Source organism: Ranitomeya imitator, chromosome 8 (genome assembly GCF_032444005.1).
Source record: "Ranitomeya imitator isolate aRanImi1 chromosome 8, aRanImi1.pri, whole genome shotgun sequence".
Taxonomy (NCBI): domain Eukaryota; kingdom Metazoa; phylum Chordata; class Amphibia; order Anura; family Dendrobatidae; genus Ranitomeya; species Ranitomeya imitator.
This window is the reverse complement of record NC_091289.1, coordinates 203,583,844-203,604,869: the sequence shown is the minus strand read 5'-3', so window position 1 is coordinate 203,604,869 and position 21,026 is coordinate 203,583,844. Positions and strand designations below refer to the sequence as shown.

Genomic DNA, 21,026 nt, shown 5'->3' with positions numbered 1-21,026 from the left:
ACTCCCAATCATCCGAGAAGACCAAAATATCATCCAAGTATACAATCAGGAATTTATCCAGGTACTCTCGGAAGATGTCATGCATAAAGGACTGAAACACTGATGGAGCATTAGAAAGTCCGAGTGGCATAACCAGATACTCAAAATGGCCTTCGGGCGTATTAAATGCTGTTTTCCATTCATCGCCCCGTTTAATACGCACAAGATTATACGCACCACGAAGATCTATCTTGGTGAACCAACTAGCCCCCTTAATCCGAGCAAACAAATCAGACAGCAGCGGCAAGGGGTACTGAAATTTGACCGTAATTTTATTCAGAAGGCGGTAATCAATACAAGGTCTTAGCGAACCATCCTTCTTGGCCACAAAAAAGAACCCTGCTCCCAATGGCGACGATGACGGGCGAATATGACCCTTCTCCAAAGACTCCTTCACGTAACTCCGCATAGCGGCGTGCTCAGGTACAGATAAATTAAACAGTCGACCCTTAGGAAACTTACTACCAGGAATCAAATCGATTGCACAATCACAATCCCTATGCGGAGTGTCGTGATAAGGTAATTCAGTACCACAATGGACATTGAGGTCAGAGCACATACAGTGACCTGACAATAACCCAAAAACATAGAACGAACTCTGAGACGTGGAAACTCTGCTGACCGCAATCCCTAATCCTCACCAACACACTAAAGGCAGCCATGGATTGCGCCTAACGCTCCCTGTGCAACTCGACACAGCCTGAGAAACTAGCTAGCCTGAAGATAGAAAATAAGCCTACCTTGCCTCAGAGAAATACCCCAAAGGAAAAGGCAGCCCCCACATATAATGACTGTGAGTAAAGATGAAAAGACAAACGTAGAGATGAAATAGATTTTAGCAAAGTGAGGCCCGACTTTCTGAACAGAGCGAGGATAGGAAAGATAACTTTGCGGTCAACACAAAACCCTACAAAAACCACGCAAAGGGGGCAAAAAGACCCTCCGTACCGAACTAACGGCACGGAGGTACACCCTCTGCGTCCCAGAGCTCCCAGCAAGCAGGAAAAAACAAATAGACAAGCTGGACAGAAAAAAAACAGCAAACAAAATAGCAAAGCGGAACTTAGCTATGCAGAGCAGCAGGCCACAGGAACGATCCAGGAGGAAACAGGTCCAATACTAGAACATTGACTGGAGGCCAGGATCAAAGCACAAGGTGGAGTTAAATAGAGCAGCACCTAACGACTTCACCACATCACCTGAGGAAGGAAACTCAGAAGCCGCAGTACCACTTTCCTCCACCAACGGAAGCTCACAGAGAGAATCAGCCGAAGTACCACTTGTGACCACAGGAGGGAGCTCTGCCACAGAATTCACAACAGTACCCCCCCTTGAGGAGGGGTCACCGAACCCTCACCAGAGCCCCCAGGACGACCAGGATGAGCCATATGAAAGGCACGAACAAGATCGGGAGCATGGACATCAGAGGCAAAGACCCAGGAATTATCTTCCTGAGCATAACCCTTCCACTTAACCAGATACTGGAGTTTCCGTCTTGAAACACGAGAATCCAAAATCTTCTCCACAATATACTCCAACTCCCCCTCCACCAAAACCGGGGCAGGAGGATCAACAGATGGAACCATAGGTGCCACGTATCTCCGCAACAATGACCTATGGAATACGTTATGTATGGAAAAAGAATCTGGAAGGGTCAGACGAAAAGACACAGGATTAAGAACCTCAGAAATCCTATACGGACCAATGAAACGAGGTTTAAACTTAGGAGAGGAAACCTTCATAGGAATATGACGAGAAGATAACCAAACCAAATCCCCAACACGAAGTCGGGGACCCACACAGCGTCTGCGATTAGCGAAACGTTGAGCCTTCTCCTGGGACAAGGTCAAATTGTCCACAACATGAGTCCAAATCTGCTGCAACCTGTCCACCACAGTATCCACACCAGGACAGTCCGAAGACTCAACCTGCCCTGAAGAGAAACGATGATGGAACCCAGAGTTGCAGAAAAAAGACGAAACCAAGGTAGCCGAGCTGGCTCGATTATTAAGGGCGAACTCAGCCAAAGGCAAAAAGGACACCCAGTCATCCTGATCAGCAGAAACAAAGCATCTCAGATATGTTTCCAAGGTCTGATTGGTTCGTTCGGTCTGGCCATTAGTCTGAGGATGGAAAGCCGAGGAAAAAGACAAGTCAATGCCCATCCTACCACAAAAGGCTCGCCAAAACCTCGAAACAAACTGGGAACCTCTGTCAGAAACGATATTCTCTGGAATGCCATGTAAACGAACCACATGCTGGAAGAACAATGGCACCAAATCAGAGGAGGAAGGTAATTTAGACAAGGGTACCAAATGGACCATCTTAGAGAAGCGATCACAGACCACCCAAATGACTGACATCTTTTGAGAGACGGGAAGATCTGAAATAAAATCCATAGAGATATGTGTCCAAGGCCTCTTCGGGATCGGCAAGGGCAAAAGCAACCCACTGGCACGAGAACAGCAGGGCTTAGCCCGAGCACAAATCCCACAGGACTGCACAAAAGTACGCACATCCCGCGACAGAGATGGCCACCAAAAGGATCTAGCCACCAAATCTCTGGTACCAAAGATTCCAGGATGACCAGCCAACACCGAACAATGAACCTCAGAGATAACTTTATTCGTCCACCTATCAGGGACAAACAGTCTCTCCGCTGGGCAACGATCAGGTTTATTAGCCTGAAGTTTTTGCAGCACCCGCCGCAAATCAGGGGAGATGGCAGACACAATTACTCCTTCCTTGAGGATACCCGCCGGCTCAGATAAACCCGGAGAGTCGGGCACAAAACTCCTAGACAGAGCATCCGCCTTCACATTTTTAGAGCCCGGAAGGTACGAAATCACAAAGTCAAAACGGGCAAAAAACAGCGACCAACGAGCCTGTCTAGGATTCAACCGCTTGGCAGACTCGAGATAAGTCAAGTTCTTATGATCAGTCAAGACCACCACGCGATTCTTAGCTCCTTCAAGCCAATGACGCCACTCCTCGAATGCCCACTTCATGGCCAGCAACTCTCGATTGCCCACATCATAATTTCGCTCAGCAGGCGAAAACTTCCTAGAAAAGAAGGCGCATGGTTTCATCACCGAGCAATCAGAACTTCTCTGCGACAAAACAGCCCCTGCTCCAATCTCAGAAGCATCAACCTCGACCTGGAACGGAAGTGAAACATCTGGTTGACACAACACAGGGGCAGAAGAAAAACGACGCTTCAACTCCTGAAAAGCCTCCACAGCAGCAGAAGACCAATTGACCACATCAGCACCCTTCTTGGTCAAATCGGTCAATGGTTTAGCAATACTAGAAAAATTGCAGATGAAGCGACGATAAAAATTAGCAAAGCCCAGGAACTTTTGCAGACTTTTCAGAGATGTCGGCTGAGTCCAATCATGGATGGCTTGGACCTTAACAGGGTCCATCTCGATAGTAGAAGGGGAAAAGATGAACCCCAAAAATGAAACCTTCTGAACACCAAAGAGACACTTTGATCCTTTCACAAACAAAGAATTAGCACGCAGGACCTGAAACACCGTTCTGACCTGCTTCACATGAGACTCCCAATCATCCGAGAAGATCAAAATGTCATCCAAGTACACAATCAGGAATTTATCCAGGTACTCTCGGAAGATGTCATGCATAAAGGACTGAAACACTGATGGAGCATTGGCAAGTCCGAATGGCATTAGTAGATACTCAAAATGGCCCTCGGGCGTATTAAATGCAGTTTTCCATTCATCGCCTCGCTTAATACGCACAAGATTATACGCACCACGAAGATCTATCTTGGTGAACCAACTAGCCCCCTTAATCCGAGCAAACAAATCAGATAACAACGGCAAAGGGTACTGAAATTTAACCGTGATCTTATTTAGAAGGCGGTAATCTATACAAGGTCTCAGTGAACCATCCTTCTTGGCCACAAAAAAGAACCCTGCTCCTAATGGCGACGATGACGGGCGAATATGCCCCTTCTCCAAGGACTCCTTCACATAACTCCGCATAGCGGCGTGCTCAGGCACAGATAAATTAATCAGTCGACCTTTTGGGAATTTACTACCAGGAATCAAATCAATAGCACAATCACAATCCCTATGCGGAGGTAGGGTATCGGACTTGGGCTCATCAAATACATCCCGGTAATCAGACAAGAACTCTGGAACCTCAGAAGGGGTGGATGACGAAATAGTCAGAAATGGGACATCACCATGTAACCCCTGACAACCCCAGCTGGACACAGACATGGATTTCCAATCTAATACTGGATTATGGACTTGTAGCCATGACAACCCCAACACGACCACATCATGCAGATTATGCAACACCAGAAAGCGAATAACCTCCTGATATGCAGGAGCCATGCACATGGTCAGCTGGGTCCAGTACTGAGGCTTATTCTTGGCCAAAGGCGTAGCATCAATTCCTCTCAATGGAATAGGACACTGCAAGGGCTCCAAGAAAAACCCACAACGCCTAGCATACTCCAAGTCCATCAAATTCAGGGCAGCGCCTGAATCCACAAATGCCATTACAGAATACGATGACAAAGAGCAGATCAAGGTAACGGACAGAAGAAATTTTGACTGTACCGTACCAATGGTGGCAGACCTAGCGAACCGCTTAGTGCGCTTAGGACAATCAGAGATAGCATGAGTGGAATCACCACAGTAGAAACACAGCCCATACTGACGTCTGTGTTCTTGCCGTTCAACTCTGGTCAAAGTCCTATCGCACTGCATAGGCTCAGATTTAAGCTCAGGTAATACCGCCAAATGGTGCACAGATTTACGCTCACGCAAGCGTCGACCGATCTGAATGGCCAAAGACATAGACTCATTCAGACCAGCAGGCATAGGAAATCCCACCATGACATCCTTAAGGGCTTCAGAGAGACCTTTTCTGAAAATAGCTGCGAGCGCACCTTCATTCCATTGAGTGAGTACGGACCACTTTCTAAATTTCTGACAATATACCTCTATCTCATCCTGACCCTGACACAGAGCCAGCAAATTTTTCTCTGCCTGATCCACTGAATTAGGTTCATCGTACAGCAATCCGAGTGCCAGGAAAAACGCATCAATATTACATAATGCAGGATCTCCTGACGCAAGAGAAAATGCCCAGTCCTGAGGGTCGCCACGCAAAAAAGAAATGACGATCCTAACCTGTTGAACTGGGTCACCAGAGGAGCGAGGTTTCAAAGCCAGAAATAGTTTACAATTATTTTTGAAACTCAGAAATTTAGTTCTATCTCCAAAAAACAAATCAGGAATAGGAATTCTCGGTTCTAACATAGAATTCTGAACCACAAAGTCTTGAATATTTTGTACTCTTGCCGTGAGCTGATCCACACATGAAGACAGACCCTTAATGTCCATCGCTACACCTGTGTCCTGAACCACCCAAATGTCTAGGGGAAAAAAAAGGCAAAACACAGTGCAGAGAAAAAAAAATGGTCTCAGAACTTCTTTTTTCCCTCTATTGAGAATCATTAGTACTTTTGGCCTCCAGTACTGTCGTGATAAGGTAATTCAGTACCACAATGGACATTGAGGTCAGAGCACATACAGTGACCTGACAATAACCCAAAAACATAGAACGAACTCTGAGACGTGGAAACTCTGCTGACCGCAATCCCTAATCCTCACCAACACACTAAAGGCAGCCGTGGATTGCGCCTAACGCTCCCTATGCAACTCGACACAGCCTGAGAAACTAGCTAGCCTGAAGATAGAAAATAAGCCTACCTTGCCTCAGAGAAATACCCCAAAGGAAAAGGCAGCCCCCACATATAATGACTGTGAGTAAAGATGAAAAGACAAACGTAGAGATGAAATAGATTTTAGCAAAGTGAGGCCCGACTTTCTGAACAGAGCGAGGATAGGAAAGATAACTTTGCGGTCAACACAAAACCCTACAAAAACCACGCAAAGGGGGCAAAAAGACCCTCCGTACCGAACTAACGGCACGGAGGTACACCCTCTGCGTCCCAGAGCTCCCAGCAAGCAGGAAAAAACAAATAGACAAGCTGGACAGAAAAAAACAGCAAACAAAATAGCAAAGCGGAACTTAGCTATGCAGAGCAGCAGGCCACAGGAACGATCCAGGAGGAAACAGGTCCAATACTAGAACATTGACTGGAGGCCAGGATCAAAGCACAAGGTGGAGTTAAATAGAGCAGCACCTAACGACTTCACCACATCACCTGAGGAAGGAAACTCAGAAGCCGCAGTACCACTTTCCTCCACCAACGGAAGCTCACAGAGAGAATCAGCCGAAGTACCACTTGTGACCACAGGAGGGAGCTCTGCCACAGAATTCGCAACAGCGGAGGTAGGGCATTGGACTTGGGCTCATCGAATACATCCCGGTAATCAGACAAGAACTCTGGGACCTCAGAAGGGGTGGATGATGAGATAGACAGAGATGGAACATCACCATGTACCCCCTGACAACCCCAGCTGGACACAGACATTGATTTCCAATCTAATACTGGGTTATGGACTTGTAGCCATGGCAACCCCAACACGACCACATCATGCAGATTATGCAACACCAGAAAGCGAATATCCTCCTGATGCGCAGGAGCCATGCACATGGTCAGCTGGGTCCAATACTGAGGCTTATTCTTGGCCAAAGGCGTAGCATCAATTCCTCTCAATGGAATAGGACACTGCAAAGGCTCCAAGACAAACCCACAGCACCTAGAAAACTCCAAGTCCATCAAATTCAGGGCAGCGCCTGAATCCACAAATGCCATGACAGAATAGGAAAACAAAGAGCAGATCAAAGTAACGGACAAAAGAAATTTCGACTGTACCGTACCAATGGTGGCAGACCTAGCGAACCGCTTAGTGCGCTTAGGACAATCGGAGATAGCATGAGTGGAATCACCACAGTAGAAACACAGCCCATTCAGACGTCTGTGTTCTTGCCTTTCAGCTCTGGTCAAAGTCCTATCGCACTGCATAGGCTCAGGTTTATGCTCAGATAATACCGCCAAATGGTGCACAGATTTACGCTCACGCAAGCGTCGACCGATCTGAATGGCCAAAGACATAGACTCATTCAGACCAGCAGGCATAGGAAATCCCACCATGACATCCTTAAGGGCTTCAGAGAGACCCTTTCTGAAAATAGCTGCCAGCGCACATTCATTCCATTGAGTGAGCACGGACCACTTTGTAAACTTCTGACAATAAATCTCTATCTCATCCTGACCCTGACACAGAGCCAGCAAATTTTTCTCTGCCTGATCCACTGAATTAGGTTCGTCGTACAGCAATCCGAGCGCCAGAAAAAACGCATCAATATTACATAATGCAGGATCTCCTGGCGCAAGGGAAAATGCCCAGTCTTGAGGGTCGCCACGTAATAAAGAAATAATGATCTTAACTTGTTGTACTGGGTCACCAGAGGAGCGGGGTTTCAAAGCCAGAAATAGTTTACAATTATTTTTAAAATTCAAAAACTTTGCTCTATCTCCAGAAAATAACTCAGGAATAGGAATCTTAGGTTCTAACATAGGATTCTGAACCACTAAATCTTGAATATTCTGTACATTTATAGCGAGATTATCCATCAAAGAGAACAGACCTTGAATGTCCATGTCCACACCTGTGTTCTGAACCACCCTGATGTAAAGGGGAAAAGAAAGACAGAACACAGTGCAAAGAAAAAAAAATGGTCTCAGAACTTCTCTTTTCCCTCTATTGAGAAGCATTAGTACTTTGGGCCTCCAGTACTGTTATGAACAGGTAATTCAGAACCACAATGAACATAGAAGTTCAGAGCACACAAAGTGACCTGACATTAACCAAAAACATAGGACGAGCTCTGAGACGTGGAAACTCTGCTGACCGCAATCCCTAATCCTAACACACCACACTAGAGGTAGCCGTGGATTGCGCCTAACGCTCCCTATACAACTCGGCACAGCCTGAGAAACTAACTAGCCCTGAAGATAGAAAAATAAGCCTACCTTGCCTCAGAGAAATTCCCCAAAGGAAAAGGCAGCCCCCCACATATAATGACTGTGAGTAAGATGAAAATACAAACACAGAGATGAAATAGATTTAGCAAAGTGAGGCCCGACTTACTGAATAGACCGAGGATAGGAAAGATAGCTTTGCGGTCAACACAAAAACCTACAAACAACCACGCAGAGGGGCAAAAAGACCCTCCGCACCGACTAACGGTACGGAGGTGCTCCCTCTGCGTCTCAGAGCTTCCAGCAAGCAAGAAAAACCAATAAAGCAAGCTGGACAGAAAAAATAGCAAGCAAAAATAACACAAGCAAAACTTAGCTTATGCAGGATAGACAGGCCACAGGAACGATCCAGGAGGAAGCAAGACCAACACTAGAACATTGACTGGAGGCCAGGATGAAAGCACCAGGTGGAGTTAAATAGAGCAGAACCTAACGACTTAACCTCATCACCTAAGGAAGGAAACTCAGAAGCCGCAGTACCACTCTCATCCACCAAAGGAAGCTCATAGACAGAACCAGCCGAAGTACCACTCTCGACCACAGGAGGGAGCTTGGCCACAGAATTCACAACAGGGGCGTGCCTTGGTTTTGGGCTGGGAGATAAGTGAATGGACATCAGTTTTCACTAGTCTTTTGTCCTGGATCTAGATGCGAGACAGGTGTGTGATGCATCTAGATGTGTGCCCCTATACTATACATACAATACGTGTCTACTTTTATAATATTTTTTATACTTCTGTAAACACTGCCTACCTTTTCGGAGTAAAATATATAAAATTACTAGCTTTGTCTCTCCTTGCTCTATAACGAACTGTTAAGTCCTCTGAAGTGAATTACGCTACTAATCTAAATACTAATGCTAATTAAGAAATCAGAGATGGTGACAGGGGAATTTGTCGTGTGCGTTTGGGAGGCGTTGTAGCGATGGACGGCGTTGATAATATTTGTTCCCGCCTGAGTGGGAGTAGTTATATCGCCCTGACTGCAGCATGCCCATTAGCCAGTACAAAGTAAGGCAGCCTTTCTGGTGACTAATTATCCTAGGTGCAGTACTCTGTCTGACCTGAGGGTAAGGGGGGCAACAGAGAGCTGCAAGTTCCAAACCGGAACTGGGAAGTAGGATATAGATAAATCCCCTTCAGAAAGAACCAGGGGCAACCAAACAACCCTGGTTCATGACAAATTGGTGTGAGCGGCGGGGATGATAAAGATATCCTCCCCGTGAACCGTGACATATTGGTGGCAGAGCGGTGGGATAATAGAGCATTAGTGATGATCGGGTTTGAGCAATCATTCCTCTCACTAAAAACTTGCACAGTTCTTGCGAGGAATCTGCGCAAAAAAGTTTTGGAGAACGAGCTCCGTGTTTCTAGTCCTGAGACAATAGTGTGTACTTGCGATTACCCCCAGAGAGAGGGATTCTCTTTGTTTTTCTATCTTATCTTTTGTATAAATCAAGTTTATTGAAACATAAGCTACAGGGGTACAATCAGATAAATCAGCAAATTATTAGATAATGTTTACAGGCTGATCAGGTATTATAATACAACATCTCCACAATTCTGCATGAATTTGTATTCTTTCAAATGATATTGCTAGTTATAATATTATGATGTATTAAAAGTAAAAGAACAATAAAGATATTCAATAACACCTATCAGTATTGTGATAATTATTCAAAAGAGATAAAGAATATTGAATCTAAATAAGAAAGAGGGCAAACAGAGAAAGTAGAGAAGAAGAAAGGAAGGAGAAAAGGGAAGAAAGGGGGGAAGAGGATTGGGAGGGAGAATGGGATATGCATGGAAGGAAATGTAGCTGTCATACCTCCCCAACGTCTAGGAGATATATTGACAAAGCGGTCCAGAAACGTGCGAATACATGAATCATCAGGTTCTTAAAAGCCAAAGATCTAATTCAGGTATCTCCCTAAATACGATCCAAGGGGCCCATGTATTATATGTTTTATCGGTGTTTCCTGTTTCTATCCTATCTTTTATTTGGCAATGTTGGCTGCAAAAGGAGAAGACTGCTACACCCAGCAGAGGAAGGACACTCTTGTTGGAATATGCACATACCACGGCCTGGACCCCCATGGCAAAACCAAGGCCCAATTGGTCACAGAACTGGTGCCATTCGAAGCGGATCAAGCCCGGCTTCAGAGCCCAGCGGATGCAGAAACCAGCACCAGCGAAGGTGGTGCTGCAAGAGGTCCAACCACCTGCAGGCGGCCTTGGAACAACTTCCCGCCGACGACCATGATGGACGTCTGAGGTTGATCCAGCAATACCAGCAGAAGGCCAAAGCCGAGCGGAGCGTGAGACCCAGAGGAACCATGAACTGCGACTGGCCCAACTCAGAGCCATACCATCTACCACGCGGAGCAAACCCTGGCCAGAGCACTTTCCTGTGATGGAAAAGGACGGGGATTTGGACACTTTTTTGACGTTCCCTCCGCAGGTGCCTCTCCCCGGAGGAGGCGGAGGTTCGGGGTCACACTCTCCCATTAGAGGAAATTATGTACCTCAGCCGTGATTTCAGACCACCGAGACGGTGAACACTGGAGTTTGGCCTCCACAGGTCTCTCAGGACGTTCCCTTCGCAGGTGCCTCTCCCTGGAGGAGGCGGAGGTCTGGGGTCAGTGCCACCACTCTGGGGCAGGGGCTGGTTGTGGAGAAAAACTGTCCCTCAGGACGTTCCCTCCGCAGGTGCCTCTCCCCGGAGGAGGCGGAGGTCCAGGCTCAGTGCTGCCGTTCTGGGGCTGGGGCTGGTTGTGGAGGAAAACTGTCTCTCAGGATGTTCCCTCCGCAGGTGCTTCTCCCCGGAGGAGGCGGAGGTCCGGGGTCAGTGCCACCACTCTTGGGCTGGGGTTGGTTGTGGAGGAAAACTGTCTCTCAGGACGTTCCCTCTGCAGGTGCCTCTCCCGGGAGGAGGCTGAGGTCCGGGGTCAGTGCTGCCCTTCTGGGGCTGCTTGTGGAGGAAAGCTGACTCTCAGGACATTCCCTCCGCAGGTGCCTCTCCCCGGAGGAGGTGGAGGTCCGGGGTCAGTGCCACCACTCTTGGGCTGGGGTCGGTTGTGGAGGAAAACTGTCTGTCAGGACATTCCCTCCGCAGGTGCCTCTCCCCAGAGGAGGCGGAGGTCCGGGGTCAGTGCTGCCATTCTGGGGCTGGTTGTGGAGGAAAGCTGTCTCTCAGGACGTTCCCTCTGCAGGTTTCTCTCCCTGGAGGAAGCGGAGGTCCGGGGTCAGTGCCACCACTCTTGGGCTGGGGCCGGTTGTGGAGGAAAACTGTCTCTCAGGACGTTCCCTCCGCAGGTGCCTCTCCCGGGAGGAGACGGAGGTCCGGGGTCAGTGCTGCAGTTCTGGGGCTGGGGCTGGTTGTGGAGGAAAGCTGTCTCTCAGGACGTTCCCTCCGCAGGTGCCTCTCCCGGGAGGAGGCGGAGGTCCGGGGTCAGTGCTGCAGTTCTGGGGCTGGGGCTGGTTGTGGAGGAAAGCTGTCTCTCAGGACGTTCCCTCCGCAGGTGCCTCTCCCCGGAGGAGGCGGAGGTCTGGGATCAGTGCCACCACTCTTGGGCTGGGGCCGGTTGTGGAGGAAAACTGTCTCTCAGGATGTTCCCTCCGCAGGTGCCTCTCCCCGGAGGAGGCGGAGGTCCGTGGTCAGTGCTGCTGTTCTGGGGCTGGGGCTGGTTGTGGAGGAAAGATGTCTCTTAGGACGTTCCCTCCGCAGGTGCCTCTCCCCAGAGGAGGCGGAGGTACGGGGTCAGTGCCACCACTCTTGGGCTGGGGCTGGTTGTGGAGGAAAACTGTCTCTCAGGACATTCCCTCCGCAGGTGCCTCTCCCGGGAGGAGGCGGAGGTCCGGGGTCAGTGCTGCAGTTCTGGGGCTGGGGCTGATTGTGGAGGAAAGCTGTCTCTCAGGACGTTCCCTCCGCAGGTGCCTCTCCCCGGAGGAGGTGGAGGTCTGGGATCAGTGCCACCACTCTTGGGCTGGGGCCGGTTGTGGAGGAAAACTGTCTCTCAGGATGTTCTCTCCGCAGGTGCCTCTCCCCGGAGGAGGCGGAGGTCCGGGGTCAGTGCTGCTGTTCTGGGGCTGGGGCTGGTTGTGGAGGAAAGATGTCTCTTAGGACGTTCCCTCCGCAGGTGCCTCTCCCCGGAGGAGGCGGAGGTCTGGGATCAGTGCCACCACTCTTGGGCTGGGGCTGGTTGTGGAGGAAAGATGTCTCTCAGGACGTTCCCTCCGCAGGTGCCTCTCCCCGGAGGAGGCGGAGGTCCGGGGTCAGTGCTGCCATTCTGGGGCTGGTTGTGGAGGAAAGATGTCTCTCAGGACGTTCCCTCCGCAGGTGCCTCTCCCCGGAGGAGGCGGAGGTCCGGGGTCAGTGCTGCCATTCTGGGGCTGGTTGTGGAGGAAAGATGTCTCTCAGGACGTTCCCTCCGCAGGTGCCTCTCCCCGGAGGAGGCGGAGGTTCGGGGTCACACTCTGCCATTAGAGGAAATTATGTACCTCAGCCGCGAATTCAGACCACCGAGACGGTGAACACTGGAGTTTGGCCTCCACAGGTCCCAGCACCAAGTGCTGAGCTCCGCGCAGAGCAGTGAGTCCATGGGCCACAGTTACGGGGTCACGGCCGATATTTGGGACACCGTCATCCTCTCCGATGTCTAGATGTCCCTCTTCTTTTTTCATCTTGCGGTATTTGTTAACGTTTTTTGTGCCAAATTTTTCAAAATGCTTTTTTATTTTTGTCTTTATCTGTTTTTTTTGTGACTTTTCTACTCAAAATGTCACAAATCCTTCAGAAAAGTGGAGAAACTGAGGATGAAACGCGAGTTGTGAACGGGACGAGCCGGGAGAGGGAGGGGCAGCAGAGGAGGGGCAGCAGAGGCGGGGCTAGTGCGCCCGGACACAGGGGATTGGCTGGCGGCTGCCTGGCCCCGCCCCGGGCTGCAGGTGTACATATAGACCGTGCAGGTGCGGCGGCGGGCAGTTGGGCTGAGGTGACGGGACAGGTGAGGAGGTGACGGGACAGGTGAGGAGGTGACGGGGCAGGTGAGGAGGTGACGGGGCAGGTGAGGAGGTGACGGGGCAGGTGAGGAGGTGACGGGGCAGGTGAGGAGGTGACGGGGAGTTTGCTGCCTCCTTTCTGGTGGTCGCTGCGCCCGCGGTGGTTAACCCCTGAGGTGCCGCGCAGATTTCTCTCCTATACCGCTGGCGCGCTCCGTGTTGGTCATTTTTGCTGGTGGTTTTTTTTTTTTTTTTTTTTTTTCTTGCTCGTTACCGTCTGTCGCCCCCCGAACCAGAGCTGCCTGCGGAGGGGAGCGGGACCCCACTACAGTCCCGGAGAGCGGGGGTCCTGCTGTCTGTGCTGGGGGGGGGGGTCCTGCTGTCTGTGCTGGGGGGGGGGGGGGGTCCTGCTGTCTGTGCTGGGGGGGGGGGTCCTGCTGTCTGTGCTGGGGGGGGGGGGGGGGTCCTGCTGTCTGTGCTGGGGGGGGGGGGTCCTGCTGTCTGTGCTGGGGGGGGGGGGGTCCTGCTGTCTGTGCTGGGGGGGGGGGTCCTGCTGTCTGTGCTGGGGGGGGGGGGTCCTGCTGTCTGTGCTGGGGGGGGGGGTCCTGCTGTCTGTGCTGGGGGGGGGGGTCCTGCTGTCTGTGCTGGGGGGGGGGGTCCTGCTGTCTGTGCTGGGGGGGGGGGGTCCTGCTGTCTGTGCTGGGGGGGGGGGTCCTGCTGTCTGTGCTGGGGGGGGGGGTCCTGCTGTCTGTGCTGGGGGGGGGGGGGTCCTGCTGTCTGTGCTGGGGGGGGGGTCCTGCTGTCTGTGCTGGGGGGGGTCCTGCTGTCTGTGCTGGGGGGGGGGTCCTGCTGTCTGTGCTGGGGGGGGTCCTGCTGTCTGTGCTGGGGGGGGGGTCCTGCTGTCTGTGCTGGGGGGGTCCTGCTGTCTGTCCTGGGGGGGGGTCCTGCGGGGGGGTCCTGCTGTCTGTGCTGGGGGGGGGTCCTGCTGTCTGTCCTGGGGGGGGTCCTGCTGTCTGTGCTGGGGGGGGGGGTCCTGCTGTCTGTGCTGGGGGGGTTGTCTGTCCTGGGGGGGTCCTGCTGTGCGTGCCGGGGGTCCCGCTGGCTGTAACCCTCCTCCCGATCTCTTCCAGGAACCATGAGCTGCTTCACTTGTATCAAAGTCCTGATGGTTCTCTTCAACCTGGCCATATTTGTAAGTATAGACCCCCGTGCCTTTACCGGGTGCACTGTTACATGTGTAGGTGAGGGGGGGCTGTGGGGTAATTACCGGGTGCACTGTGACATGTGTAGGTGAGGGGGGGCTGTGGGGTAATTACCGGGTGCACTGTGATGTGTAGGTGAGGGGGGCTGTGGGGTAATTACCGGGTGCACTGTGACGTGTAGGTGAGGGGGGCTGTGGGGTAATTACCGGGTGCACTGTGACATGTGTAGGTGAGGGGGGCTGTGGGGTAATTACCGGGTGCACTGTTACATGTGTAGGTGAGGGGGCTGTGGGGTAATTACCGGGTGCACTGTTACATGTGTAGGTGAGGGGGCTGTGGGGTAATTACCGGGTGCACTGTGACGTGTAGGTGAGGGGGGCTGTGGGGTAATTACCGGGTGCACTTTGACGTGTAGGTGAGGGGGCTGTGGGGTAATTACCGGGTGCACTTTGACGTGTAGGTGAGGGGGGCTGTGGGGTAATTATTGGGTGCACTGTTACATGTGTAGGTGAGGGGGGCTGTGGGGTAATTACCGGGTGCACTTTGACGTGTAGGTGAGGGGGCTGTGGGGTAATTACCGGGTGCGCTGTTACATGTGTAGGTGAGGGGGCTGTGGGGTAATTACCGGGTGCACTGTTACATGTGTAGGTGAGGGGGGGGGCTGTGGGGTAATTACCGGGTGCACTGTTACATGTGTAGGTGAGGGGGGGGGGCTGTGGGGTAATTACCGGGTGCACTGTGACGTGTAGGTGAGGGGGGCTGTGGGGTAATTACCGGGTGCACTGTGACATGTGTAGGTGAGGGGGGCTGTGGGGTAATTACCGGGTGCACTGTGACATGTGTAGGTGAGGGGGGCTGTGGGGTAATTACCGGGTGCGCTGTGACATGTGTAGGTGAGGGGGGCTGTGGGGTAATTACCGGGTGCGCTGTTACATGTGTAGGTGAGGGGGCTGTGGGGTAATTACCGGGTGCACTGTTACATGTGTAGGTGCCCCCGTCCGCCGCATGCATGGACTGTACCACTTCCTCATTGGGGGCTTTCTACCTGTTGCCTGGTGAGCGTCTCCATATTTTGCTGTGGCCCCTCTATGTAATGTCACGTTCTGGCTAAAGCTCCCATCCAGTAAGTGAACGTTGCCTGATGGGCTTGTGCCCCCTCTGGATCCGGGGCCGGTCTCGAGGACGATGGTGGTGTGCTGGGTGTCTACACTGGTATTTGGTGTCTCGGCTGCACTGCGGAGTCCTATGGCATTGGGTGTGGCTGGGTTAGTGACGGACAGGGAAATGAGTAACTCATGGTGGCGGGGGCCCCCCTGCTGTTATTAGGGGTGGGGCCGCTGCACCCAATGTGTTTCCATTGACCCGATCTGCACTTGTTAGAACCTGGCGCTGAGCGCTCATCACCCCCCTCATATACCAGGATGGAGGAGGCAGACGTGACGGCCCCGTGGTCGCTCCCTGATCCTCTATGTTCAGCACCTTTGGGGTCCCGGTGTAGGGGTCCAGATGAGTGATGTTCCCGGGGCCCTTGGACTGTTGGGGCTGCACATCCACTCTTCTTCTCGTCCTTCTTGCAGTTGGCCGGGGGCACGCTGCTGGGGGTCGGTATCTGGGTGAGTGTGGACAGCGGCTCCTTTCTGAAGATCTTCGGCACGATCCCGAATAACGTGGCCACTCAGTTCGTCAATGTCGGCTACTTCCTGATCGCCATCGGGGCGCTGCTGCTGATCCTTGGCTTCCTGGGCTGCTGCGGAGCGCAGAAGGAGAGCAAGTGTCTGCTGATAACGGTGAGGAGGTGCCGCTTACCCAGGTGACTGCTGGTGGCGGCCCACGTGGTGAGGGCGGGGGTTTGGCTGTCGCTGGTCACATGGTGGGGTTGGAGTGGTGATGCATGTGATAATTTGGGGTGGCAGGTGCTGAACAGTGGTGGGTTGGGATAATTGTGTTTGGAGGGAAGCGTGGCCTGGAGGGGGGTTCTTGGCAGCGCATGCAGTGTGGGGAGCTTGGGCTGGAGAAGGATTGGTGGCGCATGCAGTGGGGTGGTTGGTGGGGCGCATTCAGTGTGGGGGCTCGGCTACAAAAGGATTGCAGGTGGCGCATGCAGTGTGGGGCTCGGGCTAGAGAAGAATTGCAGGTGGCGCATGCAGTGGGGGGGCTCGGGCTGTTGCAGGGTTGCTGGTGGAGCATGCAGTGGGGTGGTTCTTGGGGGGGTGGTTGCTGGTGGGGCTCAGGCTAGAGAAGAATTGCAGGTGGCGCATGCAGTGGGGGCTCGGGCTGTTGCTGGTGGCGCATGCAGTGGGACTCAGGCTGGAGAAGCATTGCAGGTGGTGCATGCAGTGGAGGCTCGGGCTGGAGGATTGGTAGCGCATGCAGTGGGGTGGTTGGTGGGGTGCATGCAGTGGGGGGCTCAGGCTGGAGAAGGATTGCAGATGGCGCATGCAGTGGGGTGGTTGTTGTTGGCGCATGCAGTGGGGTGCATGCAGTGGGGCTCAGGCTGGAGAAGCATTGCAGGTGGTGCATGCAGTGGGGGGTCTCAGGCTGGAGAAGGATTGGTGGTGCATGCAGTGAGGTGGTTGGTGGGGTGCTTGAGAAGGATTGCAGGGGGCTCGGGCTGGAGAAGGATTGCAGGTGGTGCATGCAGTGAGGTGGTTGGTGGGGTGCATGCAGTCAGGGGCTGGAGAAGAATTGCAGGTGGTGCATGCAGTGGGGGGCTCGGGCTGGAGGAGGGCTGCAGGTGGCGCATGCAGTGAGGTGGTTGGTGGGGTGCAAGCAGTGGGGGGGCTGGAGAAGAATTGCAGGTGGTGCATGCAGTGGGGGTGCTCGGGCTGGAGGAGGGTTACTAGCAGTGTATTGGATAACTTGTTTCCCTTCTCCAGTTCTTCTGCATCGTGCTGATCATCTTCATTGCGGAGGTCGCGGGTGCGGTGGTCGCTCTCGTTTATTCCTCTGTGGTAAGTCTCCCCATAAATGATTTTGACCTCCACCCTTCTTCCTCCCAGGAATAATGCAGCCGCTCTTTGGTTGTTGGGATTGGGGGTTTCTGCGTGTCTGTAGCTCGGTGACCAGGATGTTCACACTTCCTCCGGTTCGGGGGGTCGCACAGCAGACACTTTCCCCAGCTGCAGAACATGGTGCCATGTATGCATGTCTGTGCCAAATCCCGCCACCCAGGTCTCTTGATTGTGGCGGGGGTCCTGTTCTTGCAGCAGGACAAGTGTCGCATGAGCTCTGCCCCTAACCTCGGCCCAAAGTGTGGCACCCTAGTGACCAGAAGGCTGCGTCTCATGGCGGCTGCTCCTTCTGTGACGTGTGGTGCCCCTCGATGCTCCACCTAAATGACTGCCGATCTGCCATGTTTCTTAGGCGGAGTCCTTCCTGACTTCAGTCCTGACTCCGGTTCTACAGAAAGACTATGGAGAAAATAAGGATGTGACGAAGATCTGGGACAACATGATGTCTGAGGTGAGCACGGTGCCGTGTGGTGGTGGTCCGTTCCCCCCCTCCCCCCCACGCTCATCACACGCTCATCACATGCTCTGCTTCTTACAGCTTCCAAACCAAGAAAACGAAATGGCAGTGCCACCCCCGCAAAAATAACGTACCGCTATAATGGCACATATCTCCAGCTATGAAATATATAGCGCATAATCTAAATAGTATGATAGCAGCAATCGGGGAGAAAAATCATGGTACCATACCTAGTAATGCAGAAGTGGAGGGCCAATAGCCCACCCCGACGCGCGTTTCGGAGCAGCCAGCTTCTTCCTCAGGGGCGTGAGCTGGTTGCTCCGAAACGCGCGTGGGTTATTGGCCCTCCACTCCTGCATTTACTAGGTATGGTACCATGATTTACCTCCCTGATTGCTGCTATTATACTATTTAGATTATGCGCTATATATTTCTTACCTTGAGATATGTGCTATTATAGCGGGACGTTATTTTTGCGGGGGTGGCTGGCCATTTCAGCCCCTTTTTTGATGTGTGGCTGTTGCGAGCGTGCAATCTTTCCTACTTATGCCATTTTTACCTGTGTTTTTTCAAGTTTTAAATAATTATTTAATAAAGTTTATATATTTTTACAGGACTTCACGACTGCCATTTTGTTTTCTTGGTTAGGCATATGCATTTTGCCGTTGGCCCCTAATGGTCCTTGCATGCATGTATTTTAATGACCTGGATTAATAGTGCTTTTGATAGAATTGGGTTCCGTACATGTAACATGCTTGCTCCAATATTGCTGTGTTCTCTTGCAGCTGAAGTGTTGTGGACTGAGCAACTACAGTGACTTCAATAATTCTACATTTGTGCAATCACACGGGCAATACCCAGAACCGTGCTGCAACACCACCAGCACCCCGTGCACTATGCAGATGGCACAGGCCAGCCACAAACCGGTGAGTGCCGCGTGTGGGCGCCGTGTGTGCCCTCCGGGCCTGCAGCCGCTGACCTGACCTTCTCCACACAGGGCTGCATGCAACAAATCGTGGACCTGCTGAAGTCAAATGCCGCCATCGTGGGTGGAGTGGCCGCAGGGATCTGTGCGCTGGAGGTAGGTGATCAGCAGGATAATGCAGCTCTGTTGCGGCTACATATTTTTTTTTTTTTTTTTTTTTCTTCTGGATTTTAATGTCTGGAGCAGTCCACTGTCCATGGTGGCAGTGAGGGCCAGATGCTTAGTGACCACCCCATAGAGATGGAGGATGTCACTGGGAGACCCTCAGAACCCAGGGAAGGGATCATACACCCACCACTGTGTGAAATGAGCATGGCTCTTTCAGGGTCCCTGGGGTCAGTGGCTGCACTACCACGTACAGCCTGTGGATGGGGTGGCCCTCTACAGTAAGGGGCACACTGAGGTCTGATCTCTCCACAGCTGGCTGCCATGGTCGTGTCCATGTACTTGTACTGCAAGATCGACAAGGAGGGCTCCATCCACTGAGGCCACGGAGCGGCTGTGTCCATCGTGTAAGACCCTTGAAGAGGACAAGTGGTGGAATGTGGCATGAACATGCTGTACTGGGACCCCCCCGCCTGACTCCGTCCCGCCAGTCCTATCTGGACACCACTGTCCCGTCCCAAGGTCCTGGTTGCTGTGACTGCATTTCACCTTTCATTCCCTCTTCCCCATTTTGTGACAAGAAAAGGAATGTAAATGTATTTTTCTATTAATATTTAATGTAATAAAGTTACTGTTCACTCTACTGCTCTCTGGTGTCTGCTCCATGTGTTGCTGGGGCTCGGCCACCTCGGAATCGCTGATTGCCCATAGTCCCTGTACGGATTATGGTGACGGATGTCTGCGCTGACAGATTAGTCACATTTCTGCCATAATGTACACCAGTGTTCCCCAGCTCCGGCCCTCAAGAGCCACCACCAGGTCATGTCCTCAGGATTTCCTTAGTATGGCCCCGGGGATGGGATTCTTGCCTTTCCAGGTAATGCAGTTATCACCTGTGCAATGCTAAGGAAATCCTGAAGACCTGACCTGTTGGTGGCTCGAGGACCGGAGTTGGGGACCGGTGGTGCACCGTCTGGGGCCACGTCCGGCAGCTTCACCGCTGTTAGAGAAACTACCGTACTTAAACTTTATCCTGACTTATCTTCCTTTCTTTCCACATGTATTTCTTTCCTGCCAAGCTGGAGTCCATGATCGGGGAAGGCGGCTCAGGAATGTCTTTGTGTAACGGACTTAGAAAAAACATAGGAAAATGAGAATTGAAAGTACAGAGGCAGTACGACCCCCTAGGCCACAAGCTGGGTGTTAACAGTGATGACGTAGCCAGTTAGAAGTGTGTCTGCTAATGCCAGCACAGAGATGAGCCAATTATATTGTTACAATGCATGAATAGTAATAACCTACGTGAAGACTGACCGGATGATGTAATGGAGATCTGCTTTGATGCTCAATGTATCAGCGTGGCTCTTCTGTGCACGTATTTCAATTTTACAATTTAATTTGGGACAGGCACAACGTCTCCAAACATCCCACATTATGTGGTGACTACACCGTTCATAGTGGGGATCAGTGGTAGCTGCACCTCACCCCCCTAGTCCTGCAGTAGATCTTTAGGGATTATCGCTCTTATCTGGGGTGAACAAACTTGCAAGAAATCAATGAATGCCTCAGTTGACACAGAATGACTGTTCACACTGTGCTCGGAGCATCATTTTAGCCAGTCCTTTACCGGCACCTTCCCACCTGCCTGTCTTTGCTCAGTCTCCCCCTCTTCTCTGACAGCTCCATAGAAACAGGTGCCAAGGTGCAGATAACTGGTTGCTGTGATGCAGAGTGCCTGTGTGCGGTGTGAACAGTCATATGTGCCAACAGTCGCTTTAAGGGCTCATACTTGCGAGAATCTCAGATGAGTCTCGCACGTCAATACCCGGCGCTCAGATCGGAGCGTGCGGCCGCACAGGAATACATGCAGCCGCACAGGAATACATGCAGCCGCACAGGAATACATGCAGCCGCACAGGAATACATGCAGCCGCACAGGAATACATGCAGCCGCACAGGAATACATGCAGCCGCACAGGAATACATGCAGCCGCACAGGAATACATGCAGCCGCACAGGAATACATGCAGCCGCACAGGAATACATGCAGCCGCACGCTCCGCTCCTTAGTGCGGGTATTGATGTGAGAGTCTCATCTGAGAGTACGAGCCCTCAAACTATTCACATTGGTGCACTCGGCTGATCTGTGCACTGAATACAGGGACAAGTCACCAGCACTCTGCCCCATCGCTGATCCTCTAGAGAAACAAGTCTTGAGTTTAGTGGTACAGATC

The 21,026-nt window shown here is 52.0% G+C and overlaps 1 protein-coding gene across 5 annotated transcripts; it reads left to right on the top strand.

The window, feature by feature from the left end:
- Nucleotides 1-12,945: 12,945 nt before the first annotated feature.
- Nucleotides 12,946-19,435, top strand: TSPAN1 (tetraspanin 1). 5 transcript variants are annotated; one of them, XM_069735872.1, is made up of 8 exons: nt 12,946-13,037; nt 14,163-14,224; nt 15,812-16,021; nt 17,111-17,185; nt 17,598-17,696; nt 18,488-18,628; nt 18,700-18,783; nt 19,108-19,435. In XM_069735872.1, exons 2-8 carry the CDS (start codon nt 14,168-14,170, stop codon nt 19,171-19,173), a joined length of 732 nt encoding a protein of 243 aa, XP_069591973.1. In that variant the 5' UTR covers nt 12,946-13,037; nt 14,163-14,167; the 3' UTR covers nt 19,174-19,435. The 5 variants fall into 5 exon arrangements, with proteins under 5 accessions (XP_069591973.1, XP_069591974.1, XP_069591977.1 ...); XM_069735873.1 differs by having other exon boundaries at nt 13,028-13,077; XM_069735876.1 differs by having other exon boundaries at nt 13,036-13,057.
- The last annotated feature ends 1,591 nt before the right edge of the window (nt 19,436-21,026 follow it).

What these genes read in the sequence shown, in the direction of transcription:
- TSPAN1 (XM_069735872.1), top strand. Translation starts at nt 14,168, where the DNA reads ATGAGCTGCTTCACTTGTATCAAAGTCCTGATGGTTCTCTTCAACCTG. An exon ending in CTCTCGTTTATTCCTCTGTG is followed by an intron (nt 17,186 to 17,597) that starts GTAAGTCTCCCC and finishes CATGTTTCTTAG; the next exon opens with GCGGAGTCCTTCCTGACTTC. An exon ending in CAGGGATCTGTGCGCTGGAG is followed by an intron (nt 18,784 to 19,107) that starts GTAGGTGATCAG and finishes ATCTCTCCACAG; the next exon opens with CTGGCTGCCATGGTCGTGTC.